Source organism: Lathamus discolor, chromosome 1, assembly GCF_037157495.1.
Source record: "Lathamus discolor isolate bLatDis1 chromosome 1, bLatDis1.hap1, whole genome shotgun sequence".
Classification (NCBI taxonomy): Eukaryota; Metazoa; Chordata; class Aves; order Psittaciformes; family Psittacidae; genus Lathamus; species Lathamus discolor.
The window spans coordinates 20,649,280-20,670,063 of record NC_088884.1 but is presented as its reverse complement, the minus strand read 5'-3'; the positions used below and the strand labels follow the sequence as shown (position 1 = coordinate 20,670,063).

General features: G+C 39.6%; 1 protein-coding gene across 5 annotated transcripts in view; it reads right to left on the bottom strand.

The window, feature by feature from the left end:
- Positions 1-552: 552 nt before the first annotated feature.
- LOC136006450 (hyaluronidase PH-20-like) overlaps positions 553-20,784 on the bottom strand; it is a 32,387-nt gene continuing 12,155 nt past the window's right edge. For 3 of the 5 annotated variants that reach the window (XM_065664618.1, XM_065664572.1, XM_065664693.1), the window contains 3 exons: positions 6,994-8,183; positions 5,766-5,855; positions 553-3,932 (listed from right to left, as the gene is read on the bottom strand). In XM_065664618.1, the coding sequence (XP_065520690.1) occupies positions 3,228-3,932; positions 5,766-5,855; positions 6,994-7,962 (1,764 nt within the window). In that variant the 5' untranslated portion in view covers positions 7,963-8,183 and the 3' untranslated portion in view covers positions 553-3,227. Of the gene's footprint in view, positions 3,933-5,765; positions 5,856-6,993; positions 8,184-20,366; positions 20,457-20,784 lie in introns of those variants that run through there. The other 2 variants (XM_065664771.1, XM_065664505.1) reach the window with 2 other exon arrangements.

Genomic DNA, 20,784 nt, shown 5'->3' with positions numbered 1-20,784 from the left:
ATGCACAAATCTAATCTGTGTCTGGGAGCTGTCTAGTGCGTATTGCACAGGTCGGAAATCTTCCACACAATTCTTTGCTGATATATATGTATATATTGTGATGCAGGGATTAAACCAAATTTAGCTGGGCTCCTTGGGATGCTAGTCACATACTAGGCTGTCTACAAAGTGGTCTTACTGGCCTGCATCTCAGTCTCTCTCTCCATGTTGCTACTTTTAATACAGAGAAACAAGAAACTGTAAGGCAAGGACTAGACTATGATTTCACTTCTGTTCAGATCCTGTGCCAATAGGCACCTCTCTTAAAAGCTGCAATAGCATTGGGTGCCCCAGAGTAAGCAACACAATAAACCAGATCCAGATTCTTCAGATAGAGAGCTGGAATTTTAGCAGAACTTTTAGACGTTGGAGGAGCGCACTGGAGGTACTCAGCTTTCTTTTAGACCATTTCATCAAAACTGGTTTAGCATTTCCCAGTCCCTAAGCATTGCCAGCCTGAAAGCTTACTAGAAGAGAGACATACAAAATAATGAATGGCAATCAAAAGTGAAATGGATGTTTCTTTAGTGTTTAATCTTTTGAAAAATACGTCATAAGAAACTGAAACTACAGGGCTACAGAGACAACTAATGATTACAGGAGGTGCAGTGAATGGAAGGGGAATATTTGGGGGCGGTAGAGTCCGCTTCAGGAGAATACAAGATTGGCTTTGAACCTAACATAGTCACCAGCGATGTAAGGCATAGCACCCCTTTTTGTTCTTTTCTTCTTCCTGACTCCATGGAGGCTCTCTGACTCCACATGATTCTAGCATAGAATATAGGCAAGACAAATATAATACAGAAGAAAACAATATATTTGGAAAATACTGTAATTTTACACAGCACGTAGCCAGCTCGATTCTCACTATGGCAAGAAGTTTGTAGGATTTACAGCATGAGTTGCAGATATATGCAGGTAACATAAATATCCCAAATGAGCATTCAAAAGGTCGTTAGTAGAGGATTGTGCATTGGAGCATAAAACAGACAGCTATTTATATGAAGACACATTTCTGTGGATGTTTTATTGCAATAGTTTGCTTTCCTTTCATATCCCTTTGCTGGTCTTGGCTGCTCTCAAGAAAAACGACATGGGATCAGATGGATAGGTGTAATCTAACAATATCAGTTACTGTGTTCCTTTACCTTTACAGTGGGCCTCAGGGAAAGGCTGACTGTACTAAATGCCAGGTAGATAAAAACTGTTGAATGGGAAGAGACTGGTCTGTCCACATTCCCCACTGCTTCACTCTTGCTTTGGCGGTTCACTTCCTCTGCATCCACTGGGAGGTCCTGGCTGTGCCTCAACTCTTCTGTGATTTCAACTTGTCATTCCTGCCTTTTTTTTTATGTTTCCAATTTTTAGAAACCCTTTGATAACCCAGTTATCACAACCATGGTGTGAAAGGGGAGGGACCTCAGTTACAGTAATTATGATGCCATGGCTTTTGTTTACCCAAGATCAAATAACCAATATCAAAGTTGCAGTGAAAAAGAAATATGTTTTTACCGAGGTGATCAAAGCCAGCTGGCTTTTTTTTTTGTGTCAGACAGTCTGCTACATATGTATTTTTTATCCATGATTCTACTTGGAGTATTAATGGCAGAAATAGCTTTGACTCAACACCATAACTGTGATGACAAAATTGTCACTCCCTCTTGATAACTTGCTGCCAAAAGCCATAAAACATTATTTCTCCATGTTAAATCTAAAGACTTCATCTATTTTTCTGCATGTCTGTTATGACTGACAACCTGAAAATTTGAAGGCAATGAATATGTACTTTTTGCTAGATTGAGGCATGAACTTTTCATAAGTAAAGGGCTACTATATATTGAAACCCTAGGCATTTCCATTAGTGAGGCAGGTTGCACCTGTGGGAGGTGGTGATTTATTTATGAGGATCATGCCTAGCTCTGGAGAGACTTTTTAACGTATCCATGCCAGCAGCCACTCTTCACCCATCAGAAGTCCAGCAGCCTATTAAGTATCTGACACAATAATTCAAAAAGGTTATTTTATCAAATAAACTGCAGTTAATTGCTTCTAAATGCTTAAACTGTTAATTGCTTCTAAATGGTATACATACATCATAAATAGACTCCTGATATGATACTGGGAGTAGTTTTGTTCTGAGGTATCTCTACTACTTTCACACTGCTTTTGACAATGGAATAACATTACGCAAATAGCCTTAGAGCTGTCAGCAGACTGCATCAAAAAGTTTGTCCTGAGATAAGGAATCACAGGCATTGGAGGTGAAGAAAGGGAGTCCCAGACCCTCAGTGTCACTCATTTTACGGTCTCCACTGATGGGTTTTCCTGAGGGACAAACTAGTTTTCACCAAAGAAACTGCTCAGGAAAGTTCTGTGCTCACAGGCTTTTGTCCAAATGGCGCAGACAGCTCTATCCTGTTGCTAGGACTGGCTGGCTGGAGAAATTAGGGCTGGTGACCAGTGCCCCTAGGAAATGCAAAGGCAGATCAGATGAGTTGTGTTGGCCAGACAAAACAAGTGAAAGCCAAGGATGGGACATCTGAGATAAGGAAGGGAGGGCTTGGGAGAAGAGGAAAGAAAGGAGGATAAACTGCTACAGCTCATATTCTGAATAATGAAGCTGTAATATTTTAAGTGAATATTTACATTATAGTCAGAACCCTTAGAAGAGTTACGAATATATATAATTAAAAGAAAAAACACAATGTCCCTGTAGGTATTGTGAAAAGTGGAGAACCTTTACATTAATCAGATAAATTTTATGCTGCAAAGTCCCACAGATCTAAAGTCAAATATTTTTCAGAGCTAATTTTCATATGGAATAAAATTAATTCCTGCATAGAGCATCAAATCTATTGATTCCTGAGACTCAAATGAGATCCAGGTTAAGATGTATTTAACTGCTTAACTTGAAGTATACAAAATTGCATTATCAACAATTTTTTTTTTCAAGAGAACTGTTAAAAATATAAACTGTAAAAAAAGTTCCTTATTCTGAATTTTCCTTTGATGTAATCCATATTTACAGATCAGTATACCTTTGGCACAAATAGTAGTTTATAGAACTAAACTGAAGAAGTACATTCAAGCTGAAGTGTCACCTATGCAATAGAAAAGGTTACCTGATACAGATAAGACCATATGCCTTCCAGGAATGTTTTTTCTTTGTAAATAAAACATACAGAATTTCAAACACAGCCTGAGAAAAGAATATTCTCACTTTCATAGGTCATTTGTATTAATGTTCTCAAAATTAAAATTAAACTCAACAGATTAAACATGGTTATCTTATAGGATGAAGAACTACTGGAAGTACGGGTATCATTTGCTTCTAAATCATATCTAGTTACAGCTGTGACAGTGCTATGTTTTGGAATTGTTATATTGAGTATATTATTTCCAAAGGTAGATTGGAAATCTTCTATTTCAGGATGTGTAGATAATGTCACCTTACTCTGAGAGAGTAACGAAAATACAGTTCTGTTAGACAAGATCTTTTCTTCAGAGTCTTCTATATTAGAAAGTGCATTTGAGGATATCTGAATGCAAATATCTTCTGAAATGCAAACATGGAGGTAATGGATGTCATTTATATCAGCTCTGGGTTCACAACTCTGCCCTGCATAACAGTGGCAATCAAATTTTTCTATGAATGTTTGCAGATCCTGAAATGCTGGCTGCCCTTGTAGAGTGTATTTTCCATCCTTTGTCATTTGAATGACAATATTCTCAGGGTTTAAGTGAAGATAGTCACTGGAATTCCACTTTTTCCGTACACAGGCGCCAGAGCCTTGGCATAAGACCTGACTACAGATTCTGGCTGCCATTGTGACATTGATGAGGTATGGGGTCAAGGTCCTCCTAAGGTAGTTGTCCAGAGTTCTGCAGGTGTTCTGTGAAAAGAATATCGTATCTGCATAGGTTAGAATGGAAACCATTAAAATGCTGTCATTCTAACACCACGATGCTGTAGTGGATATCTATGAATGTTTCTTCTGAGGTTTTGATAATAGATAACAGTTCCAACTAGTTGTTGGATGCAAGTTTATCTGAGAAATTGCTACACAGTTCAAGGATCACAGCAAATTTATGAGGGTAGTTGCTGGAAATGTGATGAAAAACACTTATATCAGAAAGCCAACAACTTTAGGCTTTCATTTTATCTGTATATTTCATGTAGCTTCTTGAATCAGATGCATTTAAACAAGTTACATGAAGGATCGAAGTTCTTTTTAATGGTCTTGAATGGTTTGAAGGGACCTTGGAAGAAAATCTCACTTCTTCAGCCTGAACAAATAATTTTTCTATCAAATCATCTCTCTTCAATTTTGCCCTGACATGAATAGGCTGCAGGAGAAGGAAGCTTTCACAGCATTTTCGAATGGAAAGCATTTTGGGAAGATGGCCAAACTGGATGTATGCTAAGAGAATTGAGCATTTGAATTGATCACTAAGCTGACATATATTCTGTGTATGCTTGGCACAGTTTAATAATCAGAGGCTTTGGAAAATCTTTGTTTCTGACATTGTCTTCTTAGGGCATTTGCCTAATACCACATATAGATAGAGCTAATATTTACAGCTGTGGAGATCACTTTGGTGAATCTGAGATATAGGTAGGTTTTTTATTTTTCTTTTAGGTATAGATAAAAACCCTGCCTAGAAATTTTGGTTGATGCAATTCTTGCAGAAGGAAGGCTCACAGTAATAGTTCATTGCTGAAAGGCTACTGACTCTGATAGCTGTAAAAAAAAAGGTGAGATTAGTGCACAAATACATAGTCTGACTGGGCTGTGGAAAGTTCTGTTTCCTCACATGAATCTCAATATTCAAGCAATAAAAGTTGTTGCTTATCTGTGGTCTGATATTGCACTAATGGGCAAAAAAGACTCTTCAAGTGCAACTGATATCCTTTCTCAAAGGCAGGCACATACAATAAAGTCAAGATCGGATGCTTTTGGGAGTTTGACCCTAAGAACTGGGAGGTTTATTTGGCTATGCTTTCTGTGACAGAAGGCCTAGCAATGCTTTAGAGTTTCAGCTCTTTGCTCTTAGAAGACTTCAGAAGAGTCTCCCCATACAGAAGTGTATTATATCTAGCTTGCCTGGGTATGAATGAGCTAGTTCAAAAGATTTATTTGAACATCCTTATAACAACGTTTCTCAAAATATTTTTTTTCCCTTCCTAAAACAATCTAGATTTTTTTCCCTTTTCTGTCCCAGATCCTTCTTACTATGAAATTAATCAAAGTAGTACTTCCAGCACACAACAAGCTAATGCTGAAATTTCACGGACTGACTCCTAGTGCTTTAAATATTATTGCTAAATGAACTACTTCAAAAAGTAGAAGAGTCTTTTAAAAATTGTTTTGGGCAAGCACAAGTAATTTTTTTCTGTACCTCAAGACTGCAATGTAATGAAAATATAGGAATTCTTTCCTTAAATTAAGTAAAGAAGTGTGAACTTGCCTACAGTTACCATGGTAGCTTGTCCAGTTGCTCAGATCCAATACCAATACTTTGAAAAACTAAACTCTTACTCTGTGTGGTCAGTGACAACCTTCATATGCCACAAGTGTGCTTCCTTTTTTGACTCAATAAGACTGCTGGCAATATAGAGTCATTATGATAAATGTAGAAGATCTCATGTAAGTAATCATAATGCTTTAAATCCTTTTCACTTTATAGCTCTTTAAAAATGTCATGTAATAATTAATCTGGCATACCTTATTTTGTGTTAAATTCATATCACCCCAGATCACAATTCCAGAAGCACCCAGTGCAGCAGATTCTCCAATGGTATTTACCAGGTCATCCTGAAGGGAAACATGTTATAGCTTACTTACATCAGTATGATTGTTTGTACAAGGGCAAAGGGTATAATGTTTATAGTAAATTACATATCCAAAATAACTACTTTGAGGACAGCAAGTAATTATACACTATGCAGACATTCTGCTCTCAATTATTCTGTTTTATTCTGGGACTGGGTTGCACATGTGACGCCAGAAAACGTTGCCAACTATATCCAATTTATGTATGTCACCTGGTTAGAAAAACAAGGCTGTAAAACTGAGATGGTGGTTAGGCATATGACATACACTCCTCCAACCATTTTAAATTATGTTTTGCTGCATTGCCTTGACACTGCTCAGAGCTGGTAGTAACTGGTTTCAGTAATGCTGCCTGAAGCAAAGGCTGGACAGCACAGCTGTTCTGGTTGTTTGGTTTGGGTTTGGGGTTTGTTTCTTTGTGTGTGTTTTTTTTTAAACATCATGTCAGGTACCAGAAAGTGCTAAAACAGAAAAGTAGCAAGAGAAAGAGCTTTCCTCAACAGCAATCAGATTTCTCCAGAGGAGGGCTCTGGTCTTTTACAGAGATTAATCTGGGAAATTTGTTTCTGCTCGTATCTCCTTTTAGAGTCAGCTATTAACCCAGCCCTAACAAAATCTTAAAGCCCATCTGGCCTGCAAGAGGACTGTGGGTAGAAGAAGAACAAGGGGAAAACACAGCACATGAAAAGGAAGAATGTAAGGATTACAGGATTTAAGCGATTGGTTAGGAACCCAGTAGGGACCCTGACAGCACCCCTTGTTCCCTGAAGGTATCCACAGAACTGGGGACAATGCCTGGTGATGCTGTATCTAGAATGTGAGATGACAACAGACACAATGCATTCACCATTAATACATCTAACTTCACTTTCCTCATGGTCTGGATGACCAGGAAGAGATTCCCCAAATTGGTGGCATCTCTAATAAGGTGGGTGTATATAAAAATATGAAGGGGAAAGTATAGCCATAACTGCAATAAGATGATTAAACCTTAATCAGAGCCTAACCTTGGCTAACCCAGGAGATGCTGAAATACTATTTAGAAAGCTACTTGAGTACAACTAGGGACAGAATTTTCTCACTATCTTTTAAACCTTATTTAAGGTCTATCTCCACTCACCTGGGAGAGATATTCTTCATAGACATCTGTGAACACTGGACGTGTATATACAAAAACTGGAAGAGGATGAGTAGCATTAGAGACATAAGAAATTCTAATGGCTTCTTGAATTCTGTTGCGAACAAAGAGCTGGGCATTTCTGGAAGATCTTAAGGCTGTCTCTAGATAGATAGATGGATAAAGTGCTGTGCTTTTCTCCCACAACCAATTAAGCTCATTATTTCTTTCTATTTCAATATCTAAACAGGTCCCTGTGTAATTATGCGGGTTTTGTTTGTAATCATAGTTATAACAGTCTGGATAAAGGTAATATCCCCACAGACGATTTGGCTTCATTTCTATGCCCAGCTTTAAAGATTCCAACATAATTGATTTTGCTGCAGCTTCGAATTCCATTTTGGCTATAATCCTGGCTTCGGCTTCTGATAGACTGAGGTCTCTCTGCTGAACGAGTTCAATGGATTCCTGTCTATAAATGTCTTTTGATCCCCAGTTTCTTATCCATACAGGTCTCCAGTTTTCCCAGTCAATGACAGCCAATCCAAACTGTTCATCTGAAGGAATATAGAACTGGATGTCCTCTTTGGCTTTCTTTAAATGATTCTCCAGCAGTGAGAGTTGAGGGAGTCCTCCATTTAATGCCTCTCCTGTGATCTCATTTTTGTAAGGATAGTAGCCAAGCCTGTCTGGATAGAAAAGAGTGATGTTTTGCCCAGTGGATGTCTTCAATGTGCTTCCAATGAAGGAAAAAAAATTCATGTCCAGCTGTACTCCAGTCCTTTCAGTACAAAGCTCTGTAGGAGCGTTCCAGATAGAAAGGAAAGGTGAGTTATGAACAAGTGGACGAGCTCTTATGTTCAGAGATGAGCAGCAACACACTAGAAGAGTGGCGAATACCATACCAGATGCTATAGGATACGTATAGGTAACACAGATACCAAAACTTTGTATTTGTCTTACAGTTTCCATTGTAGCATGTGCAGTAACATTAAATGGCTTTGATTGGACAAAACCTAAATGCTCTCTGGGTGTTACAAAGTTGGCTGTCTGTTAAATGCTTTACCATACAATATATTACTTCAGATTAATACCTATTAAGCAATATCCCTTGGGTGTTAGATTGGGGTGTCCTTTATATGAGGCTCTCCATCATTTCAGGCTGCAGGAAACCTTTCAACAACTTCTGAAACCTAATGCAGAAAAAGAGACAGATGTAGATAAAGCAAGAGATGATAAATGTTTAATTTCTAACCATGAAACACATACTATTTGTGATTTTGAATGTATTGTAATCTTTGAATAAAATTCCCCTATGAAGTAAATACATAATATTCAATCATAGAGGAAATAAATTGTATAGATATAAAATCATATATAAATATATATATTTTTATATATATATATATAATCATGTATAAAACTGACAGTGGAATGGTATCCAGCGAGTCATGGATCTGAATGAGTATGCTCAATAGTAGTCCTGATTGTACCAATGACTGAAGTCTGTAAGCAGTCTCACAATATCTTCTCTTAATCAACAGTAATGTATATGTAGCATTTCTCACCTACTTCAAAATATAGCTCTAGCTCTTATGTAATTAATTTTACAGAGCACTTAAGGGAAGTTAAAAGATAACACAAAACTGGAATCTGGACTGCTGTATATATGCAAGGAAACAATCCATGTACACTCATTTAACTCGGTGACATATCTGAAATATTATAGGTACTCTGTCTTCTGTCCAGAGCTCTTTTAAACAGGCTCAGAAGCTATGTATCATCTTGGTAGATGGACATATTTACATTGCTGGAGGCTATTTGAGATCTACAGATTAAGTGATCCAAAGTCCAAGTCTGCTTGTACATGTAATTCATGAAGTTATCCATACACCCACAGTGAGCAGTCACACTTTTATTGAAGAGCATAATGGAAGCGACGGTAGTCATGATGCAGTCATCAACTTTTACATAGTAGCACAGGAGCTAAAGCATTCCTCGGTGCAGTAACTCACTTGAACCCACTTCCCTCCCGATTTTGAAATAGTTCAAACTTGGATTTGTCGCTTTCCATAGGAGCCTCATGATAAGGCCATAGGGTATATAAGAGTGTGCACAAAAATACAGGAGCCACCATGAAGGGGGCCACAGCATGGTTGGCAGTGTAAAGTCTCTGAGGACAGATTAAAAAAAAAAATAAAAACCAAAAAAGATTTTGATTTGCATTTACTGAATTCAGCTAGGAGTGAAAATCCACAAATCTCTGGTTCCTACACCCTGAATTCTCTCTCTCCCTCTGTTTGTCTTTTCTGTGACTACTTAGTGTAAAACAAGCTGTATGGGCACAGAATCTTAGATTCCTCTTCCCCCAACAGCACATGCAGACAACAGGTTGCAATTTTTATCCGTTTGCATTTTTTCATCCTCCCTCAGGCTGCATGGTTGTATTTTTGACGTGTTTCAGTAAAATGGCAAACTGCCTCCATCCATCCAATTGTTACATAAACAGGAAAGTTTGACAATATAATGGGAGGTTGATAGAGACTTGAACCTTCCTAAATCCAGCCTCAAGCCAGATTCACAGCAAAGATTGTTGTAGTAGTACAAAGAGTTTCCCTGTGTGTGTTCACTGTTTGATCACATCTGAATCTACTGAAAACTAGAGATTTGCTTTGTCTGAAGGAGAAAACCATGTATGAAAGGAGCCATCATGGGGAGCGAGAGAAGGCAGAGCAGCATGACTGGAATCTAGACCTTTGGGGGATCAAAACAACAAAGGAACCTATGCCAACAAATGGACTAGATCCTGCCCCTCACAGACTTCACACTCTCTAGAGATTATTCTGGGATTCTTCTTAATTTGAGGGCAATTTGCCTCTTCTGAGGACTAGGAGGAAATGAAAGACAAATGAAAAAGTTGTACTGGAGAAGATCTCTAGGAGTCAAGTTTGCCAGAGGAGGGAGGATGTATGCATTACAGGGATCTTCGAGACATGCCTGAACCGATACTCTTAGGCTCACAGATTAGCAAATCTGTTTTGCCGATCTCACTGTGCTTCCTCATCCATTATTTCTGATGACAAGAGGCAGTAGGGATATTTTTTCTTTTATTCCTTTTCTTCCTGGGCACATTACCAGCTCTTGGCCATTGCGTCAGAGGAGAAGCATATAGCTGCTACCCATTCCTTTTGCTGGGTCCCCAACCTGGCAGAGAAGGGAACAACAGCCAATTCAATATTGTTGGCTTAGAGCTCCCAGTACCTGTGAATGAAAACAGCTACTCAAAGGCATAAGCATGCACAGCTGAAAAATGGGCACATAGGCGCCTATAGGAAGAGTTCTTGGAAGACCGTTTGGCAGCAGAGAAAGAATATTTTCTTTAAAAGCAGAACCCTGTAGTCCTGGAGTAGGAAGTGCAAGGAGAAGGGGCAGAAAGTACATCCATGCACTATCTTCAAGCATCACTTCAGAACTCATCAGGAGATATACAAAAGACAGGTAAGGAAGGGAAGTAAAATGTAGCGTAGGTGGCGAGGTGCAAAGTACAACAGACCTATAACTGCAGCAGCTTCCTCCTACAAGCCATGATAGCACCTCCATCTTCCCAGTGGCACTGCTAGTCTCTAGAGCCCGACTTCTGACCATAAATCAAGCAACTTAAAGCACATTCTACATTCTCTACCAGGAGTGTCATCAGTAGTTCTCTTCCACAGACCTGCACAAACTTTCAGCTAGGATTTTGGCCCAGTCATCCTCTTCCCCCCAGTGTTCGCAGTGCAGAGATGTTCATGTCCTTTCACAAAGAGCTGAGCTCTGCTCAAATGTAGTTCTGCACTTCTTTATTTAGCTTAGCTTTTAGTTTCTCTGTTACATGAAAGCTTTTTGTTCTTTCTTCAATGGTCAAGTTTTCATCAACATTTTGGAAGAAATGGAAACCAGTGCCTTGAAAGCTAAACTACCAGTCAAGAAGGCCAAGAGCTGTAAAGGTGTTGTGGTTTAAACAAAGTCAGCCATAAACCACAGCCTGTCCACTCCCCCCCTTCTTGCCCTCCCCCTACACCCGGGGGGATGGAGAGGAGAATCGAAAAGAATGCAACTCCCACGGGTTGAGATAAGAACAGTTTAGTAACTAAGGTATAACACAAATCACTACTGCTACCACCAATAATAATAATGATAAAAGAAATAACAAGAGGAAAGAATACAACACCTCAGCACCAGCCAACCAATAACTCACCCCACTCCCCCCAGCCGAGCACCGACCGATACCTCGTCCAACCCTGCAGTCCCAGCCCTTCCGGGTAACTCTCTGTTACATCCTGGGCATGACGTGCTGTGGTATGGAATACCTCTTTGGCTAGCTTGGGTCAGGTGTCCTGTCTCTGCTTCCTCCCGGCCTCCCCTCCTCCCTGGCAGAGCATGAGGCTCACAAAGTCCTTGGCCAGACCAAACATTCGAGCAGCAACTGAAAACATCGGCATTATCAGCACTGTTCCCAGGCCAAAAGATCAAAACACAGCACTGTACTAGCTACTAAGAAGGAGAAAAATGACTGCTGCTGCTGAACCCAGGACAGTGAAACAACAGATACTTGAGACCCTACAATCAAGAGGTATGTATGGTGACTGCCTATTGCTTTCAACAAGCTTGAATCCTCCTTCATGGTCAAGCTTTTTTGTTCTCTTGAGATGATGAATAAGCAGCAGTAGACAGGAGTTCTCACAGTTGTGTTTGCATTCCCTCACCTAGTCTTCAATTGTCCACTTCTTTTATGTTAAAAAAACTTATCAATCACAGGAGGCAAACAAGTTCTTGGTATAGAAATAGCAGATGCCTTGAAGTCTACACATTCATACAGATACTTCATCATTCTGCACCTGCTGATGTGATAATTAAAGAAATCCTGCCAAGAAGCAGTTTCATAAGATAGACTTATAGATCTGATCACCAGGAAACAAGGTAGGCTCTGTTCATTTAAATTGTTCCAAGAGCAACACCTCATTTACATGGCATATGCTTGATGAGTCTTGTAGGAAACAAGGCTTCACGCACTTCCCCAACTGCCCAGACATGACAACAGAAAAAAGCCATCTCTCCTCTGATCCTAACTCTTTGAGCCTCTCCTCATATGACAACTGTTATAATCCCTTATTCATTTTTGTAGCAATTTGCTGGACTTGCTCCAGTATGTCTATTTCCTTCTTGTACTGGGGAGGCAACACCAGGGGTGGAGACAACACTACAGGTGTGGCATCACCACTGCTAAATAGAGAGATTAAACACATTCCTCATCAGGTTATTCCTTGCCAGGTGCGGGACTTTGGATTTGATTTCGTTGAACTTCATGAGGTTCCCATCAGCCTGTTTCTCCATCCTGTGAAGGTCCCTCTAAGCAGCAGCATGATCCTCTAGAGTATCAGCCACTCCTCCCAAGTTTGCATCGTTTGCAGACTTGCCAAGGGAGCACTCTGTTCAGCTAATTAATCAAGATGTGAAATGGTATTGGGCCCAGTATGAGCCCATATTGTACATCACTTGAAATGGGCCTCCAGCTGGACTTCCTGGCACTGATCACAACCCTTTGAGCTTGGCAGTTCAGCAAGTTTTCAGTTTCACCATCCATTTATCTAGCTTGTACTTCATCATTGAAAATATTACAGGAGACAGTGTTGAAAGTCTTACTAATATCAACAGAATCTGCAATAAAAACAGTATCATCTGCTCTTCCTTTGTTCATCAAGCCAGTCATCTCTTTGTAGAAGGCTGTTGGGTTGGGCAGGAACGATTTCCTCTTTCTTAATACATGCTGACTGCTTCCAATCACATTTTGTGCTTAATGTTTGGGAATGTTTTCCGGAATTATTTGCTCTGTCAGCCTCCCAGGGATTGACGTGTGGCTGGGCTGACCAGCCTATAGTTCTTTGGTTCTCCTTTTTTTGGCTTTTTTTTTTTTTTTTTTTTTAAGATGAGTGAAATTTGTTTTCTTCTAGTTCTCAGAACCCTCACTAAATAACTATGACCTTTCAAAGATTATCACAATGGCCTTCCAATGACATCAGCCAGCCAGTTCAACACATACAGCTTCTCATGGACACATGAAGTCATGCCCCATAGACTTGTGTATGTCCAGTTTGTTCAAGTGTTCCCTAACCTGATCCTCCTCCACTGAAGGCAAGTCTTCCCTCCACCACTCTTTTTTTCATTACAGGGAAAGACTGAGGTGGAAAAGCCATTGAGTACCTCTGCCTTTTCCACATCCTTTGCCACTGGACCTCCTGCCTGCCCCATTCAGTGCTGGGCCCACATTTTCCCCACATCTGCTGCTGCTGACAGACCTGTAGAGCCCCTCATGTTGCCCTTAACATCTCTTGCCAGATTCAACTCCAAGTGGGCTTAGGCTTTCTTAACCCAATCCTTACACCTCAGGCAGGGTCTCTCTTCCTCCCAGTTCACTTGCCCTTGCTTACCATTCACATGTTCTTCCTTTTTATGTCTGAGTTTTGTCAGGAGATCCCCCTGCTTTTTCTTGATTACCTATATATGGACCATTTTTGAGCTTGGAAAAGGTGATTCCTGAAAGTCAATCAGCTCCTGGATCCATCTTTCTAGGCTGTCTCCCATGCCGTTCTTCCAAGCTGATGCCTAAAGACATCAGTGTGCTCTCCTGAAATCTGTGGTTGTGATCTTGCCGTTTGCCTCTTTTTGGGACCCTGAACTTCACCATTCGCATAATCACTGCGGCCAAGACTGCCTCCAACCTTCACCTTCCCTGTTTGTAACTGTAAGGTTCAACAGAGTATTTCTCCTTGCTCGCTCTTTGCTGTATTATCCAAAGTGTCATTTTCCAAGATGGTACAGACCGAGACTTCAATGACAAACTAAAAGAATTCCATCCTGAAATTCTGAGGGAAAGTATTTTCCACTTATGCAACTACATCTTATTAAAATGGAATAAAAGTGTCGCACATAGAGAGCTGAGATATACTGGCATTTGCCAGGACAGTGATCCTTCATGGGATTGGTTTTGTCCTAACAAAGTGGGATAACCTCAGAAAGGAGCTGTAGGAGTAGTTCAGCTTTTACTATGCCCCTGGCTCTGGTTATAAAAGATTTCTTGTACCCAAAGTCAGAAAACTGCGAGACACAAATTTTATTCTTTGTTCCTACAGGCTTTTTTTTAATGAGTGGATTTCAGCAATATGCTGATTTGATGTAGAGGAAAAGAGGGAAGCATTGTTTTGAATCCTGTGTTTGCTGGTTTAGCTAGAACATATTTATTTTTGGCTAATGTTACAAAGTTTGATTTAACTGATTGTTGGGAAATGGTGCTCCTCCAAATCTTGCTGTAATGTGCTCTGCTGGGTATAAATTAATACATTATTGTATGCGATAATTTCCAGTTAAAAGGATTGCCTGTAGCCCCACCTAACAATGACAGCTCTGATAAATGTTGCTCTTTTTGGTCTTCTTGAGCATTGGTCTGAATGAGCTGAGTCATAAAGCTACCCTCGTCTTTATCAAAAACTCAATATCTTTACAATATATTAACACTAATTGCTCTGGGGCTACCTGACTAGGAGTACATACTGATGGATCTAAATGCCCTTTGTCTAAGAAAATAGCTTCTGCTTTATTTTCCCCAATTTGGCATTTGTAAAGGTTAAGTATTAGAGAAAACCATATTAATTTTCATGGTTTAATTATTTCATCATTTTTCACAGCATGAACTGCACTGCAGAAACACACGATTGAAAGTGCAGCAAGTGTGCTCCTGTATTTTGGTAGCTACTCAGTCATAGATGCCAGGGGACTCTGAAAAAAATGCCCCACTTGGGGCAGGCAGAAAATAAAAGGGAGAGGAATACTAGACATACCTTTGGACTTCACACAAATGTTATGCACCACAACCAGATGATGTATCCCATCAAGTAATCATTGATTATGTTGTTTGGCTTATATTCAAGAAGTGCCACTAAATATTAGAAGAATTCAGGTTTGGGCTTTAACGAAAATTAGACATGAGAGTCCATGTCTAGCCTAGACATGACTTAGTGAAGTCAGACCTGCTAACATTAAAAATAAACTTAAGCCAGTAAGTACAACCAGAATCTGACATTGTGATTTTAATAAATCTTAACCACATTTCTCAGATTTCAAGAAAAAAAAAAAAACAAAACCACAAAACCAAAAACATGGTATCTCTCTTCCCCTGGTTTAGTTTGAATGCTGAGGAAGCAGTGCTGCTCCTCATGATTTCTGAGTGAGAAGATGGGTGTTACTGACCTGTGGTATCTGGTTGAAAAATAGCATGTAGAAATGCTTTTAAGCCCGAGTTATCAATATAATTTTAGGTTATAAATGACATAGTTTAAATGTTTATTGACTGTCTCTTGCATTGCACACAATGTGTTGCTGCCTATTAATTAGTAACATAAAATAGTAACAGAAAATACTGACGTAAAAATCAGTTGGGCTTTTCTCCTGTGCCAAAGAAAATACTAATTCAGAAGTTGGCATGTGAAACTGTGTTTTCTTTTTGATAGGGAAGAAGAATCTAAGTTTTTAAATCCTTCTAAAGCTGTGGTGCAAGTCACATGGTCAAATACACAGATGGGACCAGAATATTGAGGATTTAGTCCCTATTCTTTCATTTTCATATAAACACTCACTATGTTAGTGTAAAAATAATTCCCAACAGTACAGACAAAACATGGTACTAGACTGTAACATTATAAGTTCTTTGGTCAAGTTGCTTTATATCTTCCTTCATCTTGAAGGCTATGAAAACAAAGTTGTGAAAGATGTCTAAAGACTCCAGCTTCTGTGAACAGATCAGCACTGATCAAATCCTAAGGAAAAGTAGAATAGACTCCTAGGATCTGAGAAACAGATTAAGGATATGTTAAATTAGTGTGAACAAACTTGGAACTCGAAGCAGAATCCTTCTTCTGGATGAAGGGAACAGTATCACTGCTGGAACTTCAGCTTAGAGAGGGTTTAAACCCTGCTATATATTTATTTAAGAGGTGCAGTCCTTGTTCATTACAAAGAGGTTTCACAGTCATGACACAACCACAAAGGAAATGCAGAATAACCCTGTAGTTATATTTCATTCCCTACTTGGGGCATTTTGGCATTTCTGAAAGAGAAGTCAATGACATTCAATTAACCCAAACACACATTGATGTTGCGAGGATAGCATTAATATCTGTGAGGAACAGGATGCTCCTCAGAATGAAGGTCCTCCTCTGGAGTATGAGCCATCAGTGCTGCACACCTGACAGCAAGTTTAATGCGATGAGACATTAAGTGTGAAGGATGGTCTTTGCATAGCAGGATGTAACATCATTGTTATGAAGTAACCTCATTGTTATGAATGCATTTAAGCTACACTTCTCTGTGAAATCAGAATTTGCTAAGCGCTTACTTTTGACAGTGGTTCCTAAACTCCACCCTCATTTCAGTGTAATCTTCTCAGTTGGGTTAGGGCAACTGTTTATGAGGCCACATAATGAATTGTTAAGATTAAAAGTACCTCAGCCAAAAGAAGAGAAAGGAAGGGGGTTTTATGACTCGGTACACAAACCAGCAAAACTGGCTAGTTTAGCCAGCATGTCTGATTTAAGACATGGTTGTCAAACTACACCCCGGTGCTGTGGCTGTCCTTATCATCAAGAACTGCCAAACCACCTCTTTCGTCATTACTTACTCCCATTCTCGAGCTCTGTTTCCTAGTACAGAGCAATGAGTGTGTGAGGACCTGAAGTCCAAGAAAACCTCTACACAGATTTCTGTGCTGGCATGCCTGACTGTTGCCTGTGGAAGACATCAAAATAAGCCAATGATGTAAAGGTCAGGAGCTAAGCATCCAGGTTATAGTCAGCCCCCTTTTAAAGATGCGTATACAAAAGATTTAGTCAAACTGCTATTCAATTGTTTAAATGAGTCCATGATATGTTTTTACTAATGTATCCCAATTATGTTTGTTTTATAGTCTTACAATGACTACTGCAGTGTTCCACGACTAGTTTCAAATGTTAGGAAAAACTATCCTCTTCATTCTTGGTTTCTTTTCCTCTTGCAAGTTCTAATTCTCAATTTCATAAAAATCCTTAGTACCCTACTGATTTGTTTACTGATGTTCTAATTTTTAGCAAGTTAGCCAAATAAACTGTCTGAACGCATTTCCAAGAGTATTTGGAAAATTTCCTTTGCTGTATCGTGCATACTTAGGCTTGTCATTACAGGGTCCGAGTTCTGCCAGTTCCATTGCAGAGAAATTGCGGACAAGATAAAGAGTCCATCACATGTCACTTCACAAAGTATTCCATCTCATGAAGGTTATCCTGCAAAACATTCGCTGTCTGCTGAATCTCTAGTGCTTTATGGCAAAACAAGTCCAAACATTTTTTGTAGCAAGAAATGTGCATTACTAGACAATATAGTATTTTTAAAATCATATCTACCATTAATATCAATTTGCTTACAGCTAATTAGAGTACAGATTGACCTGGGAGTATATATGTATCACATTTCTGCACTACACTACTGCAAAACTCTCATGTAGAATAGAGCAAATCGCAGACCAATTTTTAAAAGCAACTACTGGTTTTCTTTGGTTTGTAATTAGTCAAATATTTTTCACTGTATTACACTGAACCCTCTTGAATAATTCTAATTAGAAGCCTTCAAAAAAAGCCCCAAAACAAGCAAACAGAAAATCCAATCCTGGTTTTCTTTGGTTGAGCCTGTATGTTCAACCTGTTCTTCATCTGACAACTTGACAAAGCTGTAGACAAATTTTCATAGAAGCATAGAATGGTTTGGGTTAGAAGGGACCTTTAAAGGTCATCTGGTCCAACCCCCACTGGGGACATTGTCTGAGTAAATCAAATAATCTTTGAATAATTTTATCAAGATAATGCTTTGAAATTTGACCCAAGATGTCCAGTGTCAGGGTTTTTTTTGCAGCAATATCTGAAATCCAGTATTATTTAAAACTCTATTGGACAGCAATTTTTACAAAGAGCTGTCATGCAGATCACTGTGCACTTGGAGTTACAGTACAAGAACAGGCTTCCTTTACTAGACCTCAGCGCGCTCTTCCAAACATGACAATGTTATACCTGCAAGTGCATAGGCAATATCACAGGGAGCTCATACTATGGAGGATTATAATATGCTATTAACATGTATGATCATTATTTCCCATAGGAATATTATTTTGAAAACCAGAAGTCCGAGCTGAACATAAAAATATACAGTGTTCTTTTCTTCTAAGCCTTCATGCAGCACAGAAAGAACTTCAGCACGTTTGGACAAAGCAGATTGCATTTCACATCTGTGTTAAAAATATATTTTCCCCCAACGGAATCATTACCCTGGTCTAGGGATTAATATGGTAAAATGATCTACATTGTACAAAAGCAGCTGTGCCTTTGGAAAAGACTGCTCTGGAGAACATCTGAGGAAGAGAGAGCAGGCTTTTGCTTAATTCTTGGAAGTAATGCAGCATTAAAATTAACACAGCAGCCAGTTCTGAATGTGAAACTGGTTCGGTTCTTTCAAGAAAAAATGATAGTGGTGTTCCCTTTTAAAAGCAGGGGAGCAGATATACCCCTGGAGTAAACCCAGCCTGCATGGATGAACTTGTTCCTGGGTTTTCAGTAGCAACACTTCATAGCTAGAGCAACGGGGGGGGGGTGGGGGGTGGTCCTCAAAGGGAATTATCCTTGGAAATAAATATGTATTATTAACCTCAGTACCAGTTTGCACGGTAACATCTGTCTTCACAGTATGTGGTTTCAAGTTCTGTAGTGCTATGCCTGAATGCTCTTTCTAAACTTCCTCTCCTGGGACTGTAATTCATTCCATATTCCTTTCTTCCACACAACTACATATAAATAAACACAATCCGAGGAAAATATGAAACCACAGTAAAGAAATGCACCTTCTCTCAAAGATAATTTCTCTTTCCTACTGTGTCCCTTTTCACCTGCTGTTTCTTCACAATCCTCATAGCCTTTTGTTATTTTGATAAGCCTACTAATACCGAGGAGCCAGTGTAATTACCACCCATCCCTGGAGATAAGTGAGAGAGATGGGTAAGCAGATGTCAAAGGCTCAAAGCAAAGGTGAGTACAAAGCTATGCAGAACACTGGTGATTTATAAAGGAGGCATTAGCATTATCTAGCACTGCTTTTGGAGACAGTTATGTAGAGAATTAACAGTTTCAATTGAAAAGAAGAAAGGAGCGCAGTTGGACCTGCCAGAGCAAGTACATTAGCATAACCCTTCGAGAAAGCCTAAGGAAAAGGATTTACAGGGAGGGAGCTGAAAGCAGAGGCTTGTGGCTCTGAGCCAACAGCAATTTCTTTTTCTTTGGACCTACCACAGCTAGGGAGGCCAAGCTATTGCAGTCCTTAGGAGCAGCTGGGATACCTGACCTCTCCACCAGGTCTTCTTCTACCTGAAGTAACCTACAAACCTTTACACGTTTTGACTAAACAGCAAGGTCGAGAGCCACAATGAAGTCTAGAGGGTAAGAGACCTCAACCTCTATCATGTTGAGAGAGTGACTGTGTACCACTTGCCAGGGGAGCTGGGACAATGTGTGTCATTCAGGCCTGGCACTTACCCTCTCTCAGATTTCTCCTTGGCTTCAGCAGAGACCCATGCCAACCGGCAGCTATGCGAGCTGTGCCCAGTGTGTGCTCCATTGCTTATGAGCAACTCTGACTCAAACCTCTTACCTCGGATATTTTGTGGATTGCCTTAGCCACCTGTGGCTCCACATAGAAAATAACTATTACACTGCAATGTATCATTTCCCTGGGTTGTTGAAAGGCTGAAAACAATCAGGTGTATTTTCTTTCACCACTGACTAGAAGCATTCACTAGGGACAAATAACTTCTTATTAAACTTCCCCAGGCAGAAGTTTATACCAGTAGACTCCTAAAAACAAAAAATACCCTACTTTTTCTTCTAAGTGAACTCTATTCCCACCCGCTGTAGACTAACAATCTTATTTTAAGTAAGACCTGTTTCAAGTTCTTAGGTTGCTTTAGCAATTTTGTTGGTATGGAGACACAGATTTTACTCAATACCTCCAAGAGCTACGTATCTGCAGCTTACAGGTAATCTGTTGTGTGTGCAATAGTTCAGTGTATCATTTTAACTTTTTTTCAAAGCAAAGAGGCTGAGAGATAATGGGGTGGTAGCAGTGTACATGGTTCAGAATAGTGGTTGTTACACCTCACCATTCCTGACAATCTTTCTGATAAGTCCTACTGAAATTTACCTTCCCTGCCTGAGATTTACATTTCAACAACAGTAAAAATGTAAGCAACATAAAAATAAGCAGCAAATACTCACCTACATGGCTCTACGGGTCAGGACTTGCTGGAGTGAATGCTCAAGTGAGTGGACAAAATAATTATTCCTGTCTGGAAGGGCAGGGCTCTAGCCCAGCCAATTGGGATTTGTATTTGGTGAAAGCCTTAGCATAATTATAGGGTAGTTGATTAAAGGTGTCTCCTGTCACAGCTGATCGCAGTAAGTAGTATAACAACACATTACCTGTCAGAGGTCTTACACCGTGTTTTATAGTCTACTGAAAAAATGCTTTGAATGAGTTCTTTTTTCCTAAAGTAAGAAATGTTTTATAGTTTGACTTAATTTTGCTTTTTGATACAGGAGTACTTTAAGTAATGGCTATGCAGACATGGGGTAGGGAGTGAGCAAAACTCTATCCTGCATGGCCGGAGTGTTGAGTACCCCCAGGCAGTGCATC